Below are 25,836 nucleotides of genomic sequence, written 5' to 3'. Positions count from 1 at the left end.
TGTCAGGTTGCATAAGGAGCCTAGGTGCCCGGACCGCTTGGCCTTTTTGATACTTTTCATTGGTTCAATAATATTCATGAACCCCACAGACACGCTTAACCATGTGCACTTTCAAAAAAATATCCCATACTTCTAGATCAGGGCCCACTTGAAAATCTTTAAACATTCTCAGACCAGATGCGTTTTGGAACATTCAGTTGTGTTTGGTCTTGGATCAATAGAACCAACCTTGTATACTTTGTGGTATCATTCATTGTTTTTAGACCAAGAGGTTGTTTATCTTTTTTTTTTTTTTTTTTTTACTTTTTTTTTTCTCTTTTTGCCTTTATTGATAGTGTACAGTAGTCTGACAGGATAATGGGGAGCGAGAGATGGGGAGTGACATGCAGCAAAGGTCGTTGGGATCGGGAGGCGAATCCCGCGACTCCTAGGCTGGATTAGCAGCACCTACTGGACCACTCCACCAGTGGCCCAGACCCATTGAATACTTTATTAACAGTTTTAAATAGTACAGTGGTGCGGTGTTTTACACTGATGCTAAAAGGATAACACAAAAAGCCCTCCATGTGGTCCTGTCTGTGTATTAAATTCATCACCGCGCTATGACACTTGAATTACACGGTAATGGTTGACTCACTGTTGCTGGTTCTCTCTCTCTCCTCAGGAAAGAGGGCTGCGTGTTCCGTCTGAGGAAGTGGATCGTGGCTCGGCTCACCTCCATCATGGAGAACCATCAGGTGAAGAGAGAAGAGGACATGGTCATGGACGTGGCAAGGTCAGACACACTTCCTGTTCACTTCTGTCAAGTTCTGTTTAGGGGTGCATCTAGTCTCTCGGCCAGACTGTTGCCTAACGCGATTTGCAAATGCTCCCGGCATACAGTCTGGGAGACGAAAATTCTAACGATGAGTGCGAGATAAACTGGATGTGACCTACCCGCTCCTTTGCTGCAGTAGCGATAACAAGAACTACTGGAAGCGTTGTCTCCTTTCAATATTCTTGGGGGCGTTATTTCGTCTTTCTCTGGTGTTATTGGTGTTGTTACTTCCACGATGTTTTCAAATGTTATCTTAAACTAGAAATACTGTTCCTACGAAACAGTGTGGGCTCGCATGTAACACCATGTATGGGCACAAAGATCTACCCTTTGGCTGCACCTCATTGGCTAAGGGCCCTGCCTTTGTACTGTCGGTACAAAGGCAGTGTCTTACGTCATTTTGAGGAGAACCTGACTGATAGATAAATAATGAAGATAACATACGTGTGCTCGCTTTCAACGAGCCCACAATAATAGACGGTTTCATTCGGATCGTCTCTGACATGTCTTGGTGATCGGATATCGGTTCTCATATATCTCCAATAATAGACGGGTCCATTTGGGTCTGGGGCCATTTTCCCCAGGTACATTTGGGTTAGGGTAGTTAAAATTGGACCCGTGCGTGAAGACTCTACTATTGACGACATGAAAGGGACCTGAAAGGGACACAGACAGACGGACAGATATGGAGTATTCCGATCAGACCTACTGCCCACTCAGCACATCACTCGCTCCCACACTTTGGGGATTGCATTTCATGCAAGAGTGAAATCATCCACTGCACGTGATTAAAGGTCCATGAAACACAAAATCACTTTTTCTATAAATATATATTATATCAATGAGTCACTTGTGATAGGGAGCAGTGATATGGTTCAATTTGCCCATAGGCTTGGGGATTCAGAGCTTTCTGCTGTCTCTGTAGCTATTTCTGTGTACTTCCAGTTTCTAGGTCAAAAAGAAATATTTCGCGCCACTCATTAAATATTAGCTATCACTGTTCTGTGGTGTAACGTGACGTAGGCATATCTAATTAATATTAACGTTTGTTTTACAGAGTCGTATCAAGGGGGGGCGTGGTTTCACTGTATGCTTGTTTCAGCCAGAGCGAAGAGCAGGCTCTGTCAACAGACAGTTACACTGTGTGGTGCCTGTGTTATTTTCTGTGTAGTGTAGCCTGTGTGTGTGTGTTTGCGTGCGTGTCGTGACAGTGCACGCACACATACAACGTCCACACACGGAAAATAGCAGATATACAAGCTCACAACGCGTCGCTTTCGCGACGCGTTGTGAGCTTGTATATCGGCTATGTATGTAGCCTAGCTAATAGCCGTAGAGCCGAAACCAACGTGTTTACATGAGAAGCTATTGCTGCTACGGCTGTTAGCTAGGCTACATAGCTACATAGCTAATATACAAGCTCACAACGCGTCGCGAAAGCGACGCCCCGCGACGCGTTGTGAGCTTGTAGATCTGCTAGTTTTCGTGTGTGTGGACGTTGTGTGTGCGCGCGCACTGTCACGACACACACACACACACACTACACAGCAAATAGCTATAGCGTTAGCCTAGCGTCCATTCTTCACTGGTTCCATGGTCCAGAGCTGGAGAAAGTGTGTCCATGGATAAAAGCTCAGAGAGCTTGTTTGTAAAATACCTGCACATTTTAATTTGTTACAGAACATGGAGTTGCCGAATCTTTATACTTTTTACACCTCCAATGGCTGGTTTTAAAAAATGTTTCCGAAATGGAAAGGCAACAAGTGCCCACTGCTGACAGCTTCGCTCTGTCTCTCTCTGATAGAAGAAGTATTACTCCGCCCCTCCCCCCACAACGGCAGATAACCACGCCTACATTTTAGAAATCTTTTCATGTTCTGAAATCCCATAAAACAAATTAGAGGCGGGGTTTCTTATCCCTTTAACCTAGTTTTACCAGAGCCCTGTTAGTCAGCAGTACCTGCTTCCACCTCTCACGGCGAGGACGTAGGGTTGGATATTGAGAGGCAATTTTTGGGGTATTATTGTTATTATTGGGCAGTGGGCCCTTTTTATTTGCTGCTTTTTATATATATTTTTATTTCATTTCATGTTTTAGAATACAATGTATGCATCCTCTGATTCACTTGGATCTAAAATCTCCAAACCAAATTTACTGCCCTCCCCTCAGACGCAGCACAAGGTGGAGGGTGGATTCTTTCTGAATGTTGTAGTCAGAAAGGGTACGTCCATCTTCAAGTTGCTTACCAGCGAAGATCAGTCTCTGCTGGTCAGGAGGAATTCCTTCCTTGTCTTGGATCTTGGCTTTGACATTCTCAATGTTATCACTTGCCTCAACTTCTAGAGTGATAGTCTTCCCTGTGAGGGTCTTGACGAAGATCTGCATTCCTCCCCTCAGACGCAGCACAAGATGGAGGGTGGATTCTTTCTGGATGTTGTAGTCAGAAAGGGTGCGACCATCTTCCAGTTGCTTGCCAGCAAAGATCAGCCTTTGCTGGTCTGGAGGAATTCCTTCTTTATCTTGTATCTTCGCCTTGACGTTCTCGATGTTATCACTTGGTTCAACCTCCAGGGTGATGGTCTTCCCTGTGAGTGTCTTCACAAAGATCTGCATTCCTCCCCTCAGACGCAGCACAAGATGAAGGGTGGATTCTTTCTGGATGTTGTAGTCAGAAAGGGTACGACCATCTTCGAGTTGCTTACCAGCGAAGATCAATCTCTGCTGGTCAGGAGGAATTCCTTCCTTGTCTTGGATCTTGGCTTTGACATTCTCAATGTTATCACTTGCCTCAACTTCTAGAGTGATAGTCTTTCCTGTGAGGGTCTTGACGAAGATCTGCATTCCTCCCCTCAGACGCAGCACAAGGTGGAGGGTGGATTCTTTCTGGATGTTGTAGTCAGAAAGGGTACGACCGTCCTCAAGTTGCTTACCAGCAAAGATCAGCCTCTGCTGGTCAGGAGGAATTCCTTCTTTATCTTGTATCTTTGCCTTGACGTTCTCAATGTTATCACTTGGTTCAACCTCCAGGGTGATGGTCTTTCCGGTGAGGGTCTTCACAAAGATCTGCATGTTTGCGCAATTTGAGTTGTTACCGAGAACAGTTGAGAAAGAATCTGTCTCTAAGTTATTATCAGATCAGTTATATAACCTCAAAACAAAACGTAACTCACACAAACTGCAATTCTTGCATTGTGTCTCATTTTTATATACTGTAGGTGCTGATGTCACAGTGATGTCACGGTTCTTTTTGTGGTTATTGGCTGAGAGGCATTGTCAATGTTCTCCAGCCGGTCGATTGCATGCCACCAAAACTGTGGGAGGAGTAGCGCAGCAAAAAGGAGACGATGGAAGATGGAATAAAGTTGAACAAGTACTATGGTACTACTAGACCTGTCAGGTTGCCTCTAAAATCCCATTCGAATTTCATTAATTCATTTTTATAAGTTTTCGAAAATAGTCGAATATGTTGTATAATATATAAAATGTATAGGTTTTTTTTTTCTTTCTTTTTTTCATTTTTTATATATATATTTTTTTATAAAATGTATAGTTGTAAAATAATAAGCACATTATGTGCGCAAATTCAGATGTTATAACAGGCTGGGGGAAAAAAAGCTAAGCTACAAGCCCTAATTACATTGCATCATTGACAGGCTGTGGGCTTGTAGATCAGCGGAGGCGTGGCTAGCAGCTAAATAGCTTGTTTAGACAGCGTGTCTTCCCCATGGTCTTCCCACTTTCCCAGCGTAGCAGAACAGCAACAGAACAGTGCAACGAGAGAGAGGAACAGCATGAAAGCCAGCTCCTCTACGTTACTGACAGACAACTATTACATTAGTCTTTGGCTGTCCGCTGTTGTCATAAGTTTCTTAAATGTTACTTTCAACTGAAGCTTGGAAACAGCAGGAGAAATAGCCAAGTAGCTAAGCTAACCAGCTAATACTATGAGGACTCGGAGGAGAGGAGAGGAGCACCCTGTAGACAATATGCCTTCCGGTGTGTTCCAAGATTTCTAGCGGAAGTGCTGCGTTTAACGGACGTTACGTCATGCGGTGCGGGTCTGTTTACATTCCCTAGCGAAAAAACTAAAATAGATTGTAGCTCAAGTCGCTCTTCATAGGTGTAACATTGCTTGAATCAATGTTTTTGTTTGTATATTGTTTATTGTGAGCGCAACCGACAGAGCAGGAGACGTAGACCAGATTTCTTCGTGCAGGGAATACGTTTGCAGGAACACCGCACTGTGAAAAAAATACAGCTTCCGGTGAAATTCTCACGGCGGAAGTTGAACGCCTTCTGCCTTCTATTGTCACCAGGCTTTTCTCTTCGGAGATGAGTAAGCCTGGCTACGCGAGGCTAGGAGAGGAGAGGAGAGGAGAGGAGAGGAGAGGAGAGGAGAGGAGAAAGGGCAGAGGAGAGCTCCGTGCTGCACACGGTGGTGTCGGGTGTCCCACACACAAAGTGCAGTGGCATAACTTGTTCTGTGTCCACTGCAGTGCATGCATGCCATGTACAAACGTAATTGTTGATCATTTGTGACTTGATGAAAGCATTTATTTTCGCAATGGGAGGTGTAGCTCCAGACTATATAGCATTCGGAGATTGTGGAATAGTTGTCTGGCTACAGGAGACTACCTTAGAAGTGACAGTGAGTAGGGCTGTCACGATATGACATTTTACATGACGATTAATTGTCACTCAAATAATTGCGATTAACGATTTAATTATGTTTTTGTCGTTGATAATTACATTTCTGTTCGGCTTTTAGGCTTTGAAGTTGCACATGGCAGATATGACACATAACCTACAAAGAAATGAAGGACATATTTGACATATTTGACAACAACGCGTCGCGATGCGACGCGTTGTGAGCTTGTAGATCTGCTATTTCCACTATATCTGACAATGTTTGTAAATGTATGAACATTTTTCAACATTCACGATTATGGCGATTATGACAAAATATTTGCGATTATGTGAAATAATCGCGATTAGACGATTATGTAATAATTGCGACAGCCCTAACAGTGAGGTGTTGTGGTTCCAGGTTTGTGTTCTTCCATGCATTCTTCACTGCCCAGAAGGTCTCTCCAGACATCCCAGAGACTGAAGGAAAGCTCTCTGTGCTGCTGGATAACAAGACCAGAGCCGCTATGGTCGGTTCCTGCTTTGGGTGAGAACTCTTTTCTACTGACACTCATTATAAGCTCTTTAAATAACCTTTGGTTATCATACTGTAGTTGTGAATAATTATTTCACTGTGTTGTTTTTGAATGTGATCTTCTGAAACTACTTTGACCCTGTTCAGACCGGCAGACCAAATCCGGCCCAATTCTAATTTCCTATCCAGATTGGAGTCGGATATGGTTTACTTTTATGCAGTTTGAACAAGGCTAAGGAAAGTGATTCAAATCTGATTTGCGTGTTTCCATGTATTTTTTGTATTAAAAAAAGAAAAGAAAAAAAAAAAAAACATTTTTGCTGTTCAGCCTGCATAAAAACAATGGGACTCAAATAGGCCAAAAATCTGATTTGGGCTGCCTGTTTGAACAGGATCTAATTAGAATCTCTTCTAATTAGATAGGACCTTTTTACCCCTGCAATTTTCCTTTTAGCGAGTTTCAACAGGACAAACAAACAAACATACATAATTGTGTTATACAAGTATATCGCTTCAGACTACATCTAAGACAGGACAAAATACTACACGGGGTTACAGGGAATATAACAGAGAGAGCATTAAGAATTAATAAGAATCAAGAGGGTTGTCACTCAACTTGTGCAGGTACAGTACAAGTAGACCATACATGGGCAACATGCGGCCCGGGGGCCACATGCGGCCCCCACCTTCACTTAATGTGGCCCGCACTTTAATGTCAGAATACTGATATATTATTGATTTCAGCTGTTCCAATTCCAAACATGCAAACATGACCCGTTTTAATTCCTCACAAGCTCACAACGCCTCGCACTGCGAGCTGCTGTGAGCTTGTAGATCGGCTATTTTTTGCAAAGAGGTTTCTTGTAAAGGGGGAAAAGAGCAGACTAAGTACTGAGTGAAAGGTCAAGTTTATTAAGTATTGACAGTTCAAGTGGTTAAATATCTGAAAACACAAATTGACATGAACCCAAAATACACTGACGATTGTGCTGTCAAACAATGAAACTATATGGAATCTATGGGTCGTGGGGTTCCCTGCTTCATCTGTCTCTCAACTAAGAGGTCCTCGGCCTGAAAACGTTGAAGCCCCCTGCTTTAATCCATGCTAATGGCTTTCCAACTGTCCCTCCCAACAGGCTTCTGCAGCACATGCATCACATGCCACCGCTGGGGGACTCGGCCGAGGCCCCAGGCCCCAACCAGAAGCGCGTCCTGGGCGTGACGGCCGACGGGACGCTGTGGGTCTACAGCCTGGTGCAGTACGCCCAGGTGCTGCTCAGCCATCCCAAACATGTCCAGAGCGCCCAGCCCTTCAGCCCTGAGCAGAGACAAGCCTGGGACGGGTAAGGGAAGGAAAAAGAACCATGGGGTGCCTGGTGGCTCAGCCACCGACCATATGCTCCTGTAGAGCGCAATGACCCGGGATCAAATCCCGTCTGGTCTCGCATGTCTATCTCTCTCTCTCTCCCTCCACTTTGTTCCCTATCTCTCTACGCTGAAATAAAGAGTAGAAATGCCAAAAAGAGAGGGAGGGCGAGTTCTTTCCGCCGTCCCGCGTCCTCATGGAGCGATGCCGCGGCCCCTCAAGGGACGCAGGTGAAATGTTAACTTGCCGACGATACGGAGTGCCGTGAGGTAGCACCTAAACCAATCCTTAACCCTAACCTCAATAAAACTAAAACGGGTGAAAATCTATCCTGCCGCGATGCTCCGGTCCCGCCGCGAGTGAAAATCGAACCCTCCATGGTGCTCCATCCCGCCGCGGGTGAATATCTAACCTGCCGCGATGCTCCGGTCCTGCCGCGGGTCAAAATCGAACCCTCCACAATGCTCACATTAATTTACCATTAAGATAACTTGGCATCGTGCCCACTCTTCTACATCAAATTGGCTTCTAGTGTTCGGTTTTCATTCGTTTTGACGATTCAGTCCCATTTCATTCCATGCAGCAATCCATTCCATAGACAGAAAAGTTTGATACTTGTCATTAGGGTTGGACACGGTAACCGCCGTACCGCCATACCGCGGTAAACCGAGGTCTACCGCGGTGTCAGTGTGCTTACCGCGGTAAAAAAAGACAAAAAAAAGTCTATTTTTTATTGGAAAACCAGCGAGTTTTAAAACAGGGGAGAAGCGAGGACCGCATGCGCTCCATGCCGCTCTGCTCTGGGCCGTGTACCACAGTTTGGAAGCCACATACGTCACTCTCACTCTCAGAGACACAGACAGTCAGACCTACACAGGGGAGCCTGCGTAGAGGAGTACAGAGCAGCGTAAACTTTCTTTGTAATCCACACGACACAAGGATGTTAATACATACCTTGTGTTGTGGCATATTTTTTTTTTTTCATACGGATTACTGGCGGAGCGCGGGCCGCGTGGACTAAAAGCGAAAATGAAACTGTTTTACTTTTTCCACTCCGTCCTACGTTGTGCCCGGCGGCGCGTCGGAGATTTTATAACCTTTTCTGTCAAGTCTTGTAACTAAACCTGTATATAGCAGCACTCAATCACTGCGATTTGAGAGTTGAGACGTGACGTGAGTTTACAGAATCACTGTACACGATCTGACTACCCGTCCTCTTCTGGTTTGTTCACACAGCTGTTTGTGTCTGAAAAGCTAAGTAGCTAGCCTACGTTACTATGGTAACCCGACAGTGCAGATCTAAAAGCTCAGAACGCGTCGCGGATGTGATGTGTTGTGAGCTTGTAGATCTGCTCCTTTCAAAGCCATACCCGCTGTGCTGTACGGAGAAGTATAACTCGGGCAGTCAGGCTGTGGAGACTCGAGAGGCGACTTTTGGGAAGATGATTTCAATATTTTGGCTGGGACATTTCAGACTAGCGCACAACGCATTACATCGCATCAATATGAGTTTGGGAGCTTGTGGATCGGCTATTTTCATTATTTTTGTACGCCATGGTTCTACAATGAAGTATAATACAGGGTTAAGTGGTTAATCAGACTATTGGATGTAGTCAATTAAGCCATTTCTCAAAACTGCTTCTCGATGAATCGATGAACCTACATGAGCTAGATCAGGGGTTCCCAAACATTTTTGTCTCAGGGCACCCCATAAATATTGTTTTAATCCGAGGCACCCCTACATTATAATTTTCACTCCCAGCACCTTATATTTATAGCATATCGTCGTTGTCGGGTGGAAACCTTGTATGTCCAAAACTGTTCGTTTTGTATTTATCATCTATAAAATGTGCTAAACTAGTGAAAACAGTTCACACAACGCCTCGCGATGCGAGGCGTTGTGTGCTTGTAGATCGGCTGTTTTCACTAGTTTTGTGCGACAGTCTTTACCAAAAGACTAGTTTTGTGCGACAGTCTTTACCAAAAGACGTACACATTTGAAACTTGGAGATACAAGGTTTCTGCCCGACAGTGACAATATTTTAGTGATAATGTTTCGAGGAAAACGTTGAGATAATAGCCATTTTGGTTAGAACTGACTGAAAATAACAAGTTTAAAATGATACTAAATATTTTTTTCAAGTGTCCAAATAAATTCCAAATATTACCAAATTATCTCGCTGGCACTAGATTAAGTCTTTTATTGGTTGTAAATATCTGTTTTGATAATAGCTTTGGTTACTTGCCCGGCCCTAACCTGTCGGCGTGTTTCCCTGTCCCCTCTCCCAGCATGCTGGAGTCCGTGGCCGCTCTGATGAAGAAAGCCAAGAAAAGCAATGCACCAGAAACCAATGCTTTCCAGCAGCTGTTCCTGTTGGTTGGCATCCATCTCTTTAAGGTATCACTAACATTTCTTTATTACTCTTGCCTGGGCACGGCAAAATAACACGCCGGACCTCCACAGCCCGGGAGAAAACGCATTAGAAATTCAATTCTATCTACACTTTACAGACCCTGTTGACTGGGACGGGTTCCAAGAAGTGCTTCCTTTCAGCGTAGCGCATGTGTGTGCGCGGCGCGCACGCAGCTGTAGCGTGCACATGGACACTGACTGCTTAGCCACAAGCTGAAGCCACTAAAACTGCAATGAAAACATTTTTTGAATATCTTGGCCCGTAAAATAGGCTTCCATAAATCCTCAATAAAACATTGTGTGTGTGTGTGTGGATGTTAACCCATTTAGGCCTAGAATTATTGAATGCTTGTTTAACCAGTGAGAAATAGCAGATATACAAGCTCACAGCGCGGCACTCGGTGCCGCGCTGTGAGCTTGTAGATCTGCTATTTTTGAAAAAGTCGTAAAAATGTGTGCAAATCTTTGAATATATGTATTTTCAAAGCGAACGTTTGTAACTCAAATTTTGCTTCTGGGTGGTCCCTGGAACTAAATATTTTGAGATGGAGGTCCGTGGCCAAATACATATCATTTTGGGGGTCCTTCACATGAAAAGGTTTGAGAACCACTGACATAATAGTCTCTCAAGAACAGACTAACTGAGTTCCAGTTAAGTGAAAAGGACCTTTTCTTTGACGATGGCTGGCCATATTGCTGACATAGAAACATAGGTTTTTCAAAAGACCTTAGAAGGATTCAAAAGACACTTATAGAATCGGTTCAAAATTCAAATGTTCACGATTTTTCAAAAAATAGCAGATCTTACAAGCTCTGTGAGCTTGTAGATCTGCTATTTTTCAATTAGTTAAAGCATAAAATAATGATACGCAATAATGTGTACCCCGTTCTGAATTGGTTAAGGCCCCAGAGGAGCTGGTGGACATAATGAAGGACCTCCAGAACTGCATGGAGAAGGCCCAAGCCAAGAAGTCCAAGAAGAAAAAGAAAGCAGGTAAAATTGCTGTTCCCATGGTTTGTATCGATGCTTATCAGCTATCTAATGGAGGAAACAGAATGAGTTCGAGCCGAGCCTGATGCATTGCACAGTGGAGTCGCTTTGTGCAGGTATTCAAGTTAACGTGCAACGTTGGCTTGACAATAATGTTCTTCTTGGCGAGTGACACTGAATATAAATGAAACCAACAGTAGGTTGCTGTTAGTTACAATTATCCTTGAATGAACCAAGACAGACAAGTTGCTTACAGTCACTTTAACTCAATGTTAAATAATGACTTGTAGAAGTGCTCGATGCTACTCTAGCCTAGCGGGTTAATGTAAGGAGAGGTTACACCCCGCCACCCCGACATGTCTCCTTTCCGACATGTCTCCATTCCGACACTAACCCTATCTCTAACCCTAACCCTAAACTTAACCCCTATGGGAGTGTCGCCACTACGACAATAAGAAGTCAATTTCGGAGTGGCGACATGTCTGAATGGAGAGCGACTCCCGTAAGGGGATTAGGAAACTTTTCTTTTTTTTCTTTTTTTTTTAAGAAAAAAAACAATGCTTACAGTGAGTGTTTATTGGGACCGTAGGTCGCAGTTAACTATGAAAACCGGCACATCTTGTCCGCGTATGCGCGTATCTCTGTAGGTCACGCCTGACACTGTGGTTACCCTGACACATCACTGTGACATCACAGGTCTATGGGTTTGTCGCTCTGACATGCTCTGACATCACTGTGATGTCAGGGGAACCACTCTTAACAGAATGGGTTTGCCGCTCTGACATCACGCTCTGGCTTCACTGTGATGGCACACTAACAGAATCCCTTTTTATGCCCATATACGGAGTTCCCTGATGTCATCAATATTTAAGCCCATATCTAACAGGACTTCATATGGGAATGCCCATATATGGAGGCCACATTGGCCACATACTTCACTAACAGAATCCATATATGGCCAAGACAGATGGCCAAGACAGCCTATATCTGTGTGGCTGGTTCTACAGACAGGGATCTCCATGTATGGGCATAAAATGTTATGATTTCAGATGTCATAGACATCATAGGACTTTCATATAACAAATAACAGAGTAAGCACGTTTGGGCTCTCACAGCATATCTCCATATACGATCTCCATATATGGGTACCAGGGGTCTCCATATATGGGTAACTGGTCCGATATAGTATACATCCCTGGCCAGATGGCAAAGAATTGGCCCTTTAGGGCGAGGTCGCATGTCGCTCTGAAGGCGTCTTACTAGTATAATGGATACTACTGCATTTATTCTTTAGTCAACAAAAAAATCATAAATGTAATGTAATTGGGTATACCTACCTGTACCTCCTTTGTTTTATTATAGTTCTTGTGTGCCTTCATTGTAGGATAAACACAGAAGCCGTAAAATACAATAAAATAGTAATTTAAGCTGGCAAGTTAAAACCTCCCATGGGCCTTGTAAAAAGCATCCATCTCACCTGAAAGCAACAAACGGCAACAGAGGAAAAACAAACAAGCTGACAAACTGGGAGACAGAATCCAAATGAGAACGGAACACAATGTTTTAATGGAACGGCCATAGCTGAATGGGTAGAGCCGTTCTTCTGGGAGTCAGAATTTCCCTGGTATACAAGCTGTATACCCCCCGGTCTGCCCAGACTTATGTGTTGAATTGTCCCCGAGCAAGGCTGCTCTCCGGGCAATGTATTAACGGGTCAATCCTCCCCTGCAGCGAAAGAGGAGGAGGAGGAACCCCACTGGGTGGAGGTGGTGGTGGAGATCCTGCTGTCCCTCCTGTCCCAGCCCAGCCGCCACATCCGCCAGGTCTGCAGGACGGTCTTCTCCTCGGTCTGTCCCCACGTCACCGCCACGGCGCTCACTCACATCCTGGACGTAAGTACTTGCTTCTGCAGTTTTTAACTCACCGGATGCCGTCGTCGAGATTGGCGAGTTCAATCAATCAACCTTTATTTGTCACATACAATTTAAAACAAGTTCTAAAAAGCAGTGAAATGTATACAGGTTAGCTCAAAGATATTAATCAATATAAAGACTAGACTAGGAAGATAAGATAATATCTTCCTAGTCTAGTCCATTTGACGTCGCCGAGTGCCGTCGGGGAGATTGACGAAATTGACAAGGTTTTATATTAAACTCTAGCTTGCGCCTTGCGGTCCTGGACAGCCGCGATTGAAGAGAAAAACTCAAATTCCCACAATCAATCAATCAATCAGGAAATCCAGTTTTCCATACAGCAGGGGTCTTCAACAGGGGATCCGGGACCCCTAGGGGGTCCTCAGAGTTACTGCAGGGGGTCCCCCAAATCTTTCTTTTTTATATTAACCACTTAAACCTAGCATTATATTCTGAGAACTTTAGCCAAAAATAGCAGATCTACCAGCTCACAACGCCTCACGCTGCGAGGTGTTTTGAGCTTGTAGATCGGCTATTTTCGGCAAAGAGGTTTGGCGCAGAAGGGAAAAAGAGTAGACTAAGTTCAAGAGGTTAAATATTTGAAAACACAAATTGACATGAATCCGAAATACACTGATGATTGTGCCGTCAAATGATGAAACTATATGGGTTGTGGGGGTCCCTGCTTCATCTCTCTGTCAACTAAGGGGTCCCCGGCCTGAAAACGTTGAAGACCCCTGCCATACAGGATTTAAATATTAGTGTTATCATTAAAACCGTAGTGTTTTGACAACTATTTCCACCCAGTCTGGGAATGGCTGCTCTAACGTTCAGGCTGGTGGTGTTGTGTAGGTGCTGGACCCAGATAGAGAGGAGGACGAGAGTGCCGTGGTGGTCACCGACGACATGAAGACCACCAGTAAGAAGAAACCACAGGAGTTCGATGAAGACGAGGACATGGAGGTGGGCTCTCTGTTTGGAATGGACATAATACACTGACTGATGCAAACATCAAACTCATCTCTACTAGGGCTGCAGCTAGCCGTTATGTTCTCAGCGATTAGATGAGATGTTTATTGTCACAGTATTAAAAGAAACGTCTACATTTTGGTTTGGTTCGCCCACTTCAAATCTAAGAGCAGCATCAACATAGGAATACACATACAGCACCTGTCAGGGCTGTCATAAGTCATGTCATCATAGTCTTGTCAACAATAAAAGCATCCATTAATGCATCCAAAACTAAATCTTAAATTAAGAAGTTAGACCACGAGAAGGCAACCACCGGATATTGTACGTGGTATTATAAACAAGGTGACCTGTGTGTGTGTGTGTGTGTGTGTGTGTGTGTGTGTGTGTGTGTGTGTGTGTGTGTGTGTGTGTGTGTGTGTGTGTGTGTGTGTGTGTGTGTGTGTGTGTGTGTGTGTGTGTGTGTGTGTGTGTGTGTGTGTGTGTGTGCGGCTATCAGATTATGGCGTTGTTTAACATTTATTTTAATAGCAGAACACAGAGGGAGAAGCGCACACCTTGCCAAGTTGGTGGGGTGCTAGCCACGCAGATGAATACTAGTTTAAGGAAGAAAGAGGCCGCACAGCTCTTCAGCCACGATGCAAAACTTTAATATCAAACCAACGTTTCGACTGCGTCAGGACACTTATTTTAACAAAGAAATATACGTTGCTTGTTTGCCATCGTTTAATACATTGCACTGGCTAATTCTAGGAGGAAGAGTCTGGTGAATCTGATGACGACGACGATGACGATGATGATGACGACGATGATGATGATGATAATGAGCTAATCGAGGAACAGGAGCAGGGTGATGTGGATCCAAACTTCCGCCGGGAGCTCCAGAAGGTCCTGGGGCAGGCGGGTGCCTTGGTGGGTTTCTGCTGGATGCCGTGTTTTATTATACTCTAATATACTCTTTAAAGAGTTTTATAGGCTTTAATTGTCTCCTTGTTTCTTATCTTACGTGCTCTTGAAGATAAAGGATCCAGCAAAGACTTTAGTTGAGTTGGTTCATCCAAGTGGTGCCCTACATTGGCTTTTTTTATCAGAGCTGTATTGGGCCTTTAAAGGAGAATTCCAGTCTAGACTGTAATCTATCAATTAACCAGTGGTAGAGGCGGGGGGGGGGGAAATATCCTTCTCTCGCGCACTGTAGCTCCAAGAATGGAGGTGGGGTTTATCTGCAGTTCGCCTTTTACGGCAGCCCATTTGGAGAAAATCGCTAGTCCGGAATTCTCCTTTAAGTGGAAATGTTGTATTGGGTGTGTGAAGTAGGAACGTGCAGAGAATGTTAGAGAGGCAGGGGCTTAAGGGGACTGGCTTAAACTTCTAAAAGGGCCTTTTGGTGAAAATATTGAAAATGGCAGACGTCCAAGCTCACAACGCGTCGCGCTGAGCTTGGAGGTTGGCTATTTTCGGTGCTTCATACCACACAGAACCAAGCATAATCAAGTGAATGCTGGAGATGTGGCGTAACGGCATGGATTTCTACACAGTGAGGGCAATTCCTTCAACATAAGATGATGCATTCAAGTTCAAGAGAGTTTGGACAAAGCAATTCTCTTTAATGCTGCCTTCAGGTATGGCATGGAAAGGGGGCATTTGCACTTCTTTCACCATAGGAGAGGGCACTTTTTTACAGACATGTAAAAGGGCGTATTTCATGTCTATGTGTGCACGTGCCTTGTGTGAAGTGACTATGTTCTAACCTCAGTCACACTACATCCCACACGCAGCCCACTGAGGGAGATGGCAGCGATGACGACGACGATGAGGACATGGATGATGAAGCCATGATGAAGCTGGATAAGAGCCTCGCATCGCTCTTCTCCGAGCAGAAGAAAAAGACCCAGGCCAAAATCGACGACAAGAAAAAACTGCAGAAAGAAAAGACGCTGGTCCGAGACTACAAGATCAAGGTAGGGGAAAAAAAAGTTTTTATGCTTAACCACATCAGACCTAGTGTCACGATTCCCTCTTTCATAATAGTCGAACGGGGAGAATAGCCGATCAACAGAATATAAATGTGCTGGTATGTGTGCTAATAGTTTTATAGTGTTGTGAAAAATCCAGTTGGAATGAAACTGATTAACCCATTTAGGCCTGAACACATTATGACGCAATATTTTATGCTTTAAATATAAAAAAATAGCAGATATACAAGCTCACAGCGCGGCACCGAGTGCCGCGCTGCGAGCTTGTAGATCTGCTATTTTTGAAAAATCGTGAAAATTAGAATTTTGACCCGATTCTATAAGTGTCTTTTGAATCCTTCTAAGATTTTTGGAAAAAACCTATGTTTCTATGTCAGCAATCTGGCTTAGCCATCGTCAAAGAAAAGGTCCTTTTCACTTAACTGGAGCTCAGTTAGTCTGTTCTTGAGAGACTACTATGTCAGTGGTTCTCAAACCTTTTCATGTGAAGGACCCCCAAAATGATATTTATTTGGCCACGGACCCGCATCTCAAAATATCTAGTTCCAGGGACCACCCAGAAGCAAAATTTGAGTTACAACCGTTCGCTTTGAAAATACATATATTCAAAGATTTGCACACATTTTCATGACTCTTTCAAAAATAGCAGATCTACAAGCTCGCAGCGCGGCACTCGGTGCCGCGCTGTGAGCTTGTATATCTGCTATTTTTCACTGGTTAAAGCAGTCAATAGTTCTAGGCCTAAATGGGTTAAACAGAAATATAGGTTTATAAATACCCCTCGCTGCGTGTCAAAGTGTCTTTGAGCAAGACACTGAACCCCTAACGGCTCCTGATGAGCAAGTTGGTGCCTTGCAGCATGGTTTCCACTGCCATTGGTGTGTGAATGAATATGTGTGTGAAAGGCAGAGATTGTGAAATACCCTGTAAAAAAGCACTTTGGATAAAGGTGCTATAAATGCAGACCGTTACATTTGCAGTCCACAAATGTGTTGTTCCTCTTAGGACTAGTGAAAAATAGCAGATATACAAGCTCACAGCGTGGCACCGAGTGCCGCGCTGCAAGCTTGTAGATCTGCTATTTTTGAAAAAGCTGTAAAGATGTGTGCAAATCTTTGAAAATATGTATTTTCAAAGCGAACGTTTGCAACTCAAATTTTGCTTCTGGGTGGTCCCTGGAACTAAATATTTTGCGATGCGGGTCCGTGGCCAAATAAATATCATTTTGGGGGTCCTTCACATGAAAAGGTTTGAGAACCACTGATATAGTAGTCTCTCAAGAACAGACTAACTGAGCTCCATTTAAGTGAAAAGGACCTTTTCTTTGACGATGGCTGGCCAGATTGCTGACATAGAAACATAGAAGGATTCAAAAGACACTTATAGAATCGGGTCAAAATTCTAATTTGCACGATTTTTCAAAAATAGCAGATCTACAAGCTCGCAGCGCGGCACTCGGTGCCGCGCTGTGAGCTTGTATATCTGCTATTTTTCAATAGTTAAAGCATAAAATAATGATACACAATAATATGTACCCGTTCTGAATGGGTTAAAGCTGCTGTTTACTCAAATAATTCTTGCAACCCCGTAGGTGTTGGATCTTGTGGAGGTGTTTTTGGAGAAGCAGGGCCGCAGCCCCCTGGTCCTGGGCATGCTGGAACCCCTCCTCACCATCATCGAGCGGGGCATGAGCTCTGACAGTGAGCAGCAGGAGCAGGATTTCCTACGCAGGGCTGCAGACATCTTCAAGTAACCTATGCAAATGTGTATTTATTACATGTGGTCTCACGTAGCACAGATGATCGGAGATAATAATATCTGCCTACCTCTAGTGACCTCTGAATTCAACGAGGTGGCTAAAACTGCGTGGATAGAATTTAGAGAGATAAATATATATGTGTGAGCTGGAACAAAAGAGAAAACCAGCGCTAACAAACCTGCGGCCAATGCTTTTCCTGATACCGTCCCAATATGAATGACCGCCCTAAAACGTCTTTGCGTTGGTTCCGCAATGCTGATGTTTTTGTTTTAATTTCAGGATTGATGTCAGACCAGACGTATCAGTAGAGTCATCTCTCGTCATTAATTTTGAATTATATATATATATATATATATATATATATATATATATATATATATATATATATATACTGTATCAATCTGGGGGTCCGTGCCACAAAAAAGTTTGAGAACTACAGTACTGATTTAGAATTTGTAGAATCATCAGCCTCAGGTCTTAAAGGGTTAAATTCTAGAAAAATGTGCTGTTTGCCATCAGAATGAATACTCTGTGTTCTTAGTAGACACATAAAACAGGAACACAATCATAGTCAGGGCACCATTATAAATTATACGTGTGTGTGTGTGTGTGTGTGTGTGTGTGTGTGTGTGTGTGTGTGTGTGTGTGTGTGTGTGTGTGTGTGTGTGTGTGTGTGTGTGTGTGTGTGTGTGTGTGTGTGTGTGTGTGTGTGTGTGTGTGTGTGTGTGTGTGTGTGTGTGTGTGTGTGTTCTCCCTAGGAACCAGCTGTGCAGGGCCAAGACTTACTGTAAGACAGTTGGAGACAGAGAAGCGGAGCTCCATGACCTGATAGAGAAACTGATGACCAAAGCCAGGAAGCAGGCCGACTCCTCGGTCTCCTACTACTTCTTCAGGTTGGACCTCGTTATCTCAAGACTAGAATGAACGGCAACGTGTTGTATCTATCAAGAGTACTTAACCGCGCATGCAAAACACAAATCTGTGGGAACGGGCGCATCCAGACATGGAAAAATCTGCACTGGCCTGCAATCTTAAATAAGATTGAGGCATCTCATCCGTTCCTATAGCATTGGATTTTTATGCTAATTAAGTCTTTTACACCATCACCGGTTTTGAGCTGACAATGCTGTCTTTGTTTTGCTGCAGTGCATCGCTGTACCTCGTCAAAGTACTGAGAAGTGCAGCTGAGACCAAAGAGGAGAAGACATCAGACACACCTGCTGAGGATGTATGTCTAACGTTGTGCCTTTTGTTAAGATTCCTCCATTTTAGCTCAAGGTTTGATAATTGGCCAATTTCGCCCCCTGTCAAAATGGAAATTCCAAACTAGAGGATTTGATGTTGTCAGAAAGAAGTTGGAGATACTGTGTAGTGTGTAGATGAAAAAAGGGTGTTAACCGTGACCTATGCCAGGGCAGCAGAGCGTTCTAGATCAGTGGTTCTCACTGGGGGGGCTGCGACCCCCAAAATAATCATATTTTAACTGGGGACCCCCCTCACCTGACGAGCACTAAGAGTTGAGGCATTACATTTTGTATAACACAGTTCTATTGTGAAAATAGCAGATCTGCATGCTCACAACGCCTCGCTACGCAAGGCGTTGTGAGCATTTAGATCGGCTATTTTCACAATTTCTGCCTCTAACATTTGATAGCTTGTTCAATGTTTAAATTGTCAATTTAGAGGTATTAAAACGTCCTTAAATTGTCACTTTTTAGAGGTATTAAAAGGTCCTTAAATTGTCACTTTAGAAATGTGCATATTCCCTCTATACACTTAAACTTTATGTTGGTTTGTTAACTGTTGAGTGAGAAAACAATGTTTCACATTAATCCTCTGGGGACCCCCCAAAATAAATTGGGGACCCCCGACCCACAGGTTGAGAACCACTGTTCTAGATTGTGTTGTGAGCTTGTAGATACATTTTTTGAGTTTGCCTATTATCACATACACAGTGATTAACCCACCAAGGTTTGTTGCTTTTTCACCGCCATAATATAATAACTGCATAAGGTCACAGTTTACCCAGAACCACAGCAAGTAGAAGGACATCCTTCCCCAGTGTGTAACTAATGGCTCCGTTCTATGTCCAGTTGCTGTCCATGGGGAGTTTGGATGTGGATCGTGTTGTGCCCATCTTTAAAGATGCCCTGTCCGCCTTTATGACAAAGAGGAAATGTCCGTTAACTGCACAGATGTTCATTGACATCCTGAACAAATTCCCTGTAAGTATACAGTGTTGAATATCTAAAAGTGAAATGGTGACTTTTAATCTCCTGTTTCAAAGGTCACCTTTCATCTAAACAACTTCAGTGGTCCCTGACTAGAGAAATACGTATTGTGTAAAGGTCTGTGTACATCAGCTTACCTTGTGTGAAGTTGATAGTGAACGACCTTTTTTTTTATTCCAGGCACTTTTTATCAAACTGTTGGACACAGCAGTGGAAGGCATTACATCTGGAGTCAGAGAACACCAACAGGTAAACAACGGCAGAATACTTCCAATATAGAAATCCTTGGAACAAATAATCACATAAGCTCATATTGATCTTTTTTAATATCCAATTTTACTGTCATTTATAGCATTTGATAGTGTCATCCTTCTTAAGATGTCATATGGATGTATATTGTTCTATTACATCTGAAGTATTCCAGTATTAATCATAGTATAGTATTAATCATAATGTCTCTAAATCTCTCTAAATTTAGCAAATCCTCTCTAGGCTATTGAACCCTACCCCACACTAGTACACCAAACAGCCAATATGAGTTGACACTATAATAATGTGCCAACATGGGTTCATGCCATTTACTCTGATCTCGCACTTGTACAGTAAGTCGCTCTGGATAAGAGTATGCTAAGTGTGTGTGTGTGTGCGTGTGTGTGTGTGTGTGTGTGCGTGTGCGTGTGTGTGTACCAGGGCCAGGCGTGTGTGTTGGTGCTGCGGGCGATGCAGAGCAGAGAGGTGCAGCTGTTGTTAGCGGGAGCTCCAAGGACTGAGCTCTATTGTAAGACTACTGGCCAGCTGGCCCAGGTAGGTTATTACAAGTTATCCAATGATTATCTTTTGAAATATGATGAACTGTGTATTGAGTAGTTCTGTTCTCATATAGCTGTATTCATCTTTATTACGATGGAAGACGGCTCCATCTTAATGTCTTCATGAACATAAGTTATACTTATTTTGCTCGGCCTACGAACGCTCGTCCGTCCTTCCGTCCGTCACGTCACACTTTTGCCCTACTCTTATCTCCGGCACCGTTGCCCCTGTCCATGCCAAACTTTGCACGCACACACTCCTTGGATGGCAACTCACAACCTCCACCCCTCATTTCTCACATGGCCTTCTTCTAGCGCCACCATCAGGCCGATTTTTGCAAAACACATTTTTGGACGCCGCTCCTACAGATTTTGGCCTAAAATCACTCAAAGCGGTACACAGTATCTCTAAAGTCATGTCATCAACATGGATCTGTCTCATTTATCATATTCCCCCCTGATTGGCTACGATTGCCTTCTCCCGATTAGGGAGTCTTACTGGTGTTACAGACTTGAGGGGGGAGAGGAGATTGTGCGCATAGTACAAATAAATTCCAAATCTAAATTCCAAATCAACTGCAAGTTGGTTTTGGCAATAAATGTATTATGCGAATATTATCCGTTTACAGCGCAAGCCTGTGGGTCGGCTCAGGGTTCGTCTATTTCCAGAAAAACACTTCATATTCAGTTCAATTAACACTGCGCTCACCGGTTCATCTCTGCATAATAAATCAAGTTACAACAGGCATCGCGTAGATGTCAACATTGAAGCAAACCAACGTTGATCAGGAGGATTATCAATTGCTGAAGACAAAAAGTCCTGCAACTAAATTACATAGACTGCTGACTGCATCGCCTCCCAAAAAGAACAGATTTGCAAGTCATCATAGTGTCTGCAATGTAAGGTGTGTGGATAGCTTGTAGATTTATTTGTTTTGATAACTATAATAATAAATAACGTAATTATTTGATTGGAATGCTCAAGGATTTTTTGAAATAATTAGCATTGCCCATACACAGTGTTTGCCTGGCCACATGCTACTTAAAGCATATTTATTTTTTGTATTATTTTACTGTATAGTAAAGTCTATGAGAGCCCAACTTTGATTAGCTCCCACAAGTTTCCCAAGACAAATCTGCGATGGCCCTATAGCCAAAAATGTTCCATATGGCATGTTCTAACTGTGTGCCAAATGTCATGCTTCTTTCATAAAGTGCCCGATTCCATCAAAATACTGCCCGAAGCGCCTGGACTAATAACTCTGCGAAATCTTTAACTGCAAAATCTTTATTACCGTATTTTCCGGACTATAAGGCGCACTTAAAAGCCTTTAATTTTCTCAAAAAACTACAGTGCGCCTTATAGTCCAGTGCGCCTTATATATGGATCATTCATTGACATTGACATTCCGTTTAGCACAGCTCCATCTGTTGGATGCATAACGCAACAGTAGCGTCTATTATGTGCGCCTTATAGTCAGGTGCGCCTTATATATGAAAACAGTTTGAAAATAGACCATTCATTGACAGTGCGCCTTATAGTCAGGTGCGCCTTATAGTCCAGAAAATACTGTATATATAATTTAAACAATTCAAAATAGTGAAAATGGCACATCTAAAAGCTTCACAATGCGTCGCATCGTGATGCATTGCGAGCTTGTAGATTGTCTATTTGAGCATTTTTTTGTTGTTATACCGTACATGTATTTATTTTATAGCAAATACAAATTGTGATGTCAGTATTCGTAACATATAAACATATCACATAACTGCAAGTCAAACTGATATCTTGTCACTCAGTTCTCCTTTTATTGTGTCATTGATACTAATAATTGTTTAACGATGTTCCCACTTCTCAGAGTTTTGAAAAGGTGGAGCAGGTGGAGGGTCTTCAGAGCAAGGTGGAGAAAGAAAAGATGGAGAAATCCCTGGAGCTCTGTAAATTCCTGATCAAACGCGTTCACCAAGAGGTAATTTCACCTTTCTATGCAGTTTCAATGGAGTGTCAATTTCCAGTTCCTTTTTTATTGCGACACATTCAGCCAGTCGTGATAATGTGGGCAAATATTTGAATATATGTATTTTTAAAGCAAACGTTTGTAACTCAAATTTTGCTTCTGGGTGGTCCCTGGAACTAAATATTTTGAGATGGGGGGTCCGTGGCCAAATACATGTCATTTTGGGGGTCCTTCACATGAAAAGGTTTGAGAACCACTGACATAGTAGTCTCTCAAGAACAGACTAACTGAGCTCCCAAAAGTGAAAAGGACCTTTTCTTTGACAATGGCTAAGCCAGATTGCTGACATAGAAACATAGGTTTTTCAAAAAATCTTTGAAGGATTCAAAAGACACTTATAGAATCGGGTCATGATTCTAATTTTCAAAATCTTTCAAAAATAGCAGATCTACAAGCTCACAGCGCGGCACTCGGTGCCGCGCTGTGAGCTTGTATATCTGCTATTTTTCAATAGTTAAAGCATAAAATAATGCTACACAATACTGTGTACCCGTTCTGAATGGTTTAAACTGTTTCCACTTCAAGCAAAATAATAGGTGTGATGGACATGTGGGCCTGTCGTGTTGTGGCCGCTGTCTTTTGTTTAGAGTTTAAAATGTTTTCTTGTGGCCTGTGTGTTCTGTAGAAGTTGTCCGTGGACTTGGAGCCTCTGAAGAAGGCTCTAAAGCCCTTGACTGACGCCCCTGATTTCAATAAAACTGGTCGTCTGGCAGACATGTACTGGGCCATCATGGTACCTTTTGGATTCACGTGAGTTTTCACCATGTGCTGACCAGCTTTACCAAGACTTACTGATACTTGAAGGGATATTTCACTTTCAAAAAGGCTTTTGGTCATTTTATCGTCTAATCAGACTTTTATTAATTTTCTTGATTCAGTATTTAGATATTTGTTGTGGATGTTATCAGGCCCTCCAGGCCCAGGGCCTCTCCCCATACACACCCATTGTAACTTCAAACTCCATTTTAACCATGATAATTTTTTTTAACAATATTAGGAGGGTAGTTTGAGTCACCAGATTTTTTTTTTTACTTTTTAATGAAAAAAGTCATTAAAACACGGCCTGCTCACATGTGAGCAGGCCGTATTTTTATATATATATATATATAACTTTTTTCATTTCTTTTTAATAATTCTTTAGTAAAATGGAAAAAATGAAATACAATGACAAATTATTAAAAATAAATGAAAACACGTCCTGCTCACGTATTAGGAGGGTAGTATGAGTCACCAGAAAAAATAATGGGTGTTTTTAACGAATCTATCATGGTTAAAATGGAGGCCTGATCAAATATCTAAATATTAAATCAAGCAACTTAAAAACTGTTCAGGGTGTTCATAAAAGCCTGATTAGACGATAAAATGACAAAAAGTTTTTTTTTTTTTTTTTTTTATTGTATTAGTAACTAAGCATGTACTCAACATCTTCAATGTTTTACATTTACTGTGTGAGAAACTATTGAGAACTTACAAATTGTGTCGCCTGTGTTGACAGTAAGCCTAAAGTGGAAAAGACAACGAAGATGGAGGGAACAGAGGAAGCAGGGAAAGAAGACGAAGTCAAGAAGAAGAAAGGTGTCTTGCCCGAGACAAAAAAGCGTAAGAATCGTAAGAAGAAGAAAGTTGTCACAGAAGCCGGACAAAATGACTGGATCTCTGGGAAATCGGCAGAGGGGGAGCAGCAAGGACAGGCGGGGAAGAAAAACAAAAAGAAGAGGTCGGGGGACAGGCAAGCACCGTCCCAGCCCAGCCCAGCCAAGAAGGCCAAGTCACAGCCGGGCAGCACGCAGGCCAAGACACCCTCCACACCCACAGGCAGCACACAGGCCAAGACACCCTCCACACCCACAGGCACAGCAGCCAAGAAGAAGAAACACAAGAAACAGGGGGGAGGGCATGAGTAAACAGGACAGGCTGCTACTGTTTATAACTTTGAATGTCGTTGCTGTCGGGCAGAAACCTTGTATCTCCGTATTTCAAGTTTTATGTTGGGTTTCTTTTTTTCTTAAATGAATGTCCTACTTCATAGTAGAAGAGCATCGTGGCAAAACATGTGTCCCAATTACAGTCGGAAGTATAAAGGTCAAAAGAATGAATAAGTTAGGAAAGGCTTGAGATTGGAATGGTTCAGGCAGAGGCAGATGGTACCATGCAACAGATGGATGATGTTAGCACGCCGGAAATAAAAAGTGTGGAAAAGCTTGATGTTAGGCTAGAAGAGGGCACATAAGTGTTTGGTAGAGCCTTTTTCGGCCCCTGCTTTTTAGATTTTTTTATGTTAAGCATTTTATAAATATTGAACCAATGAAAAGAACAAAAGCAACCAAACAAAATACATTGCATTCATTGGAACACTTTTCTTCTTTTTTATTTTTCTCATGTCCTGAAATGATTCTAGATATAGGTTTCTGCCCGACAGTAACGAGATGAAACATGTAAATCTGTTTTGTGTGTTTCCAAGCACCCTTAAATTCCCGATGCCATTTTGTTTCCCTGTCTTTAGTTTAATTGTGTGGTTTATTATTTACATTTTTACTGTAAATCACTTGCCTCTGTAAATCTGGCGCCAGTGTTGCGGTGTGTTTTAGAACAGGGTTGTGGAGGGGGATTGAGCCAGAGTGCAGCTTTTTGGACTGCCTCGCTGGAGTCTTTGGACATCCTGTGGGTATAATGTTCCTATTATCCATTTGGACGCTTGGACTGGACTGATGTGAAGGTGGCGCCTTCCCGTCCAGGAAGGGTAATGTACTCTTCTGGCAGCAGCCAATAACGGTGGTCTCAGAGGAATAATCATTACTCTTAAGTGTTATATCTTTCTCTGATGTACATGCTCCTGTTGTCATTTTCTTACTCCCACCATAAAGCTGAATTCTGACCTTCAAATGTGATGGATTGAATACTTCATTAGTCCGAAATGTTAACGGCATCATACATTAATGCTAAAAGGATATACAAAAAAAAGTCTGGGAGACTCCTACAGTATTTATTCAATTCATCAACATAGCATAGAAATTAACATGATAATCCATTTCACCAACAAATACAAACACTAAAAAGAATTATGGGGAAAATTACATTTACCTCCCCTAGCGGGGAAAAATATAAAATGGCAAATAGACAATTTACAAGCTCAATCAATACATCGATCGCAATACAGTAGGTGACCTCCAGATTGGCTAACTTACTGCCTTACATAACCTAAATGGGGGACACATTCAAATTCAGATCATGGCCAGTCAGTGCCATCTGATTCTCTGTCCATCTGTTTCAGCCAGCATTCCTGTTGTGCCTTTCTGTACATTGTACGGATGTGTGCCATAAAGAATGCAACATGTTAGTCACAGTCACAGTGTGCTTTAGATCAGTGGTTGCCAAACTTTTTAGCTCAAGACCCAAAAGAGATGAGGACCCA

The 25,836-nt window shown here is 42.8% G+C and overlaps 1 protein-coding gene across 1 annotated transcript in view; it reads left to right on the top strand.

The window, feature by feature from the left end:
- Positions 1 to 25,240, top strand: part of mybbp1a (MYB binding protein (P160) 1a) — a 48,494-nt gene extending 23,254 nt beyond the window's left edge. The window contains exons 10-27 of the mRNA XM_080748834.1: positions 665 to 775; positions 5,866 to 5,991; positions 7,116 to 7,322; positions 9,635 to 9,743; positions 10,662 to 10,752; positions 12,481 to 12,641; positions 13,515 to 13,625; positions 14,385 to 14,543; positions 15,410 to 15,592; positions 17,199 to 17,356; positions 18,125 to 18,259; positions 18,513 to 18,594; positions 19,460 to 19,591; positions 19,778 to 19,846; positions 20,288 to 20,401; positions 22,266 to 22,376; positions 23,050 to 23,174; positions 23,920 to 25,240. Coding sequence (XP_080604960.1) covers positions 665 to 775; positions 5,866 to 5,991; positions 7,116 to 7,322; positions 9,635 to 9,743; positions 10,662 to 10,752; positions 12,481 to 12,641; positions 13,515 to 13,625; positions 14,385 to 14,543; positions 15,410 to 15,592; positions 17,199 to 17,356; positions 18,125 to 18,259; positions 18,513 to 18,594; positions 19,460 to 19,591; positions 19,778 to 19,846; positions 20,288 to 20,401; positions 22,266 to 22,376; positions 23,050 to 23,174; positions 23,920 to 24,328 — 2,593 coding nt within the window. The 3' untranslated portion in view covers positions 24,329 to 25,240. The remainder of the gene's footprint in view (positions 1 to 664; positions 776 to 5,865; positions 5,992 to 7,115; positions 7,323 to 9,634; positions 9,744 to 10,661; positions 10,753 to 12,480; positions 12,642 to 13,514; positions 13,626 to 14,384; positions 14,544 to 15,409; positions 15,593 to 17,198; positions 17,357 to 18,124; positions 18,260 to 18,512; positions 18,595 to 19,459; positions 19,592 to 19,777; positions 19,847 to 20,287; positions 20,402 to 22,265; positions 22,377 to 23,049; positions 23,175 to 23,919) is intronic.
- The last annotated feature ends 596 nt before the right edge of the window (positions 25,241 to 25,836 follow it).

This window comes from Nannobrachium achirus (genome assembly GCF_963921795.1).
Source record: "Nannobrachium achirus genome assembly, chromosome: 19".
Lineage (NCBI taxonomy): Eukaryota > Metazoa > Chordata > Actinopteri > Myctophiformes > Myctophidae > Nannobrachium > Nannobrachium achirus.
This window is presented reverse-complemented; position numbering and strand designations above follow the sequence as displayed.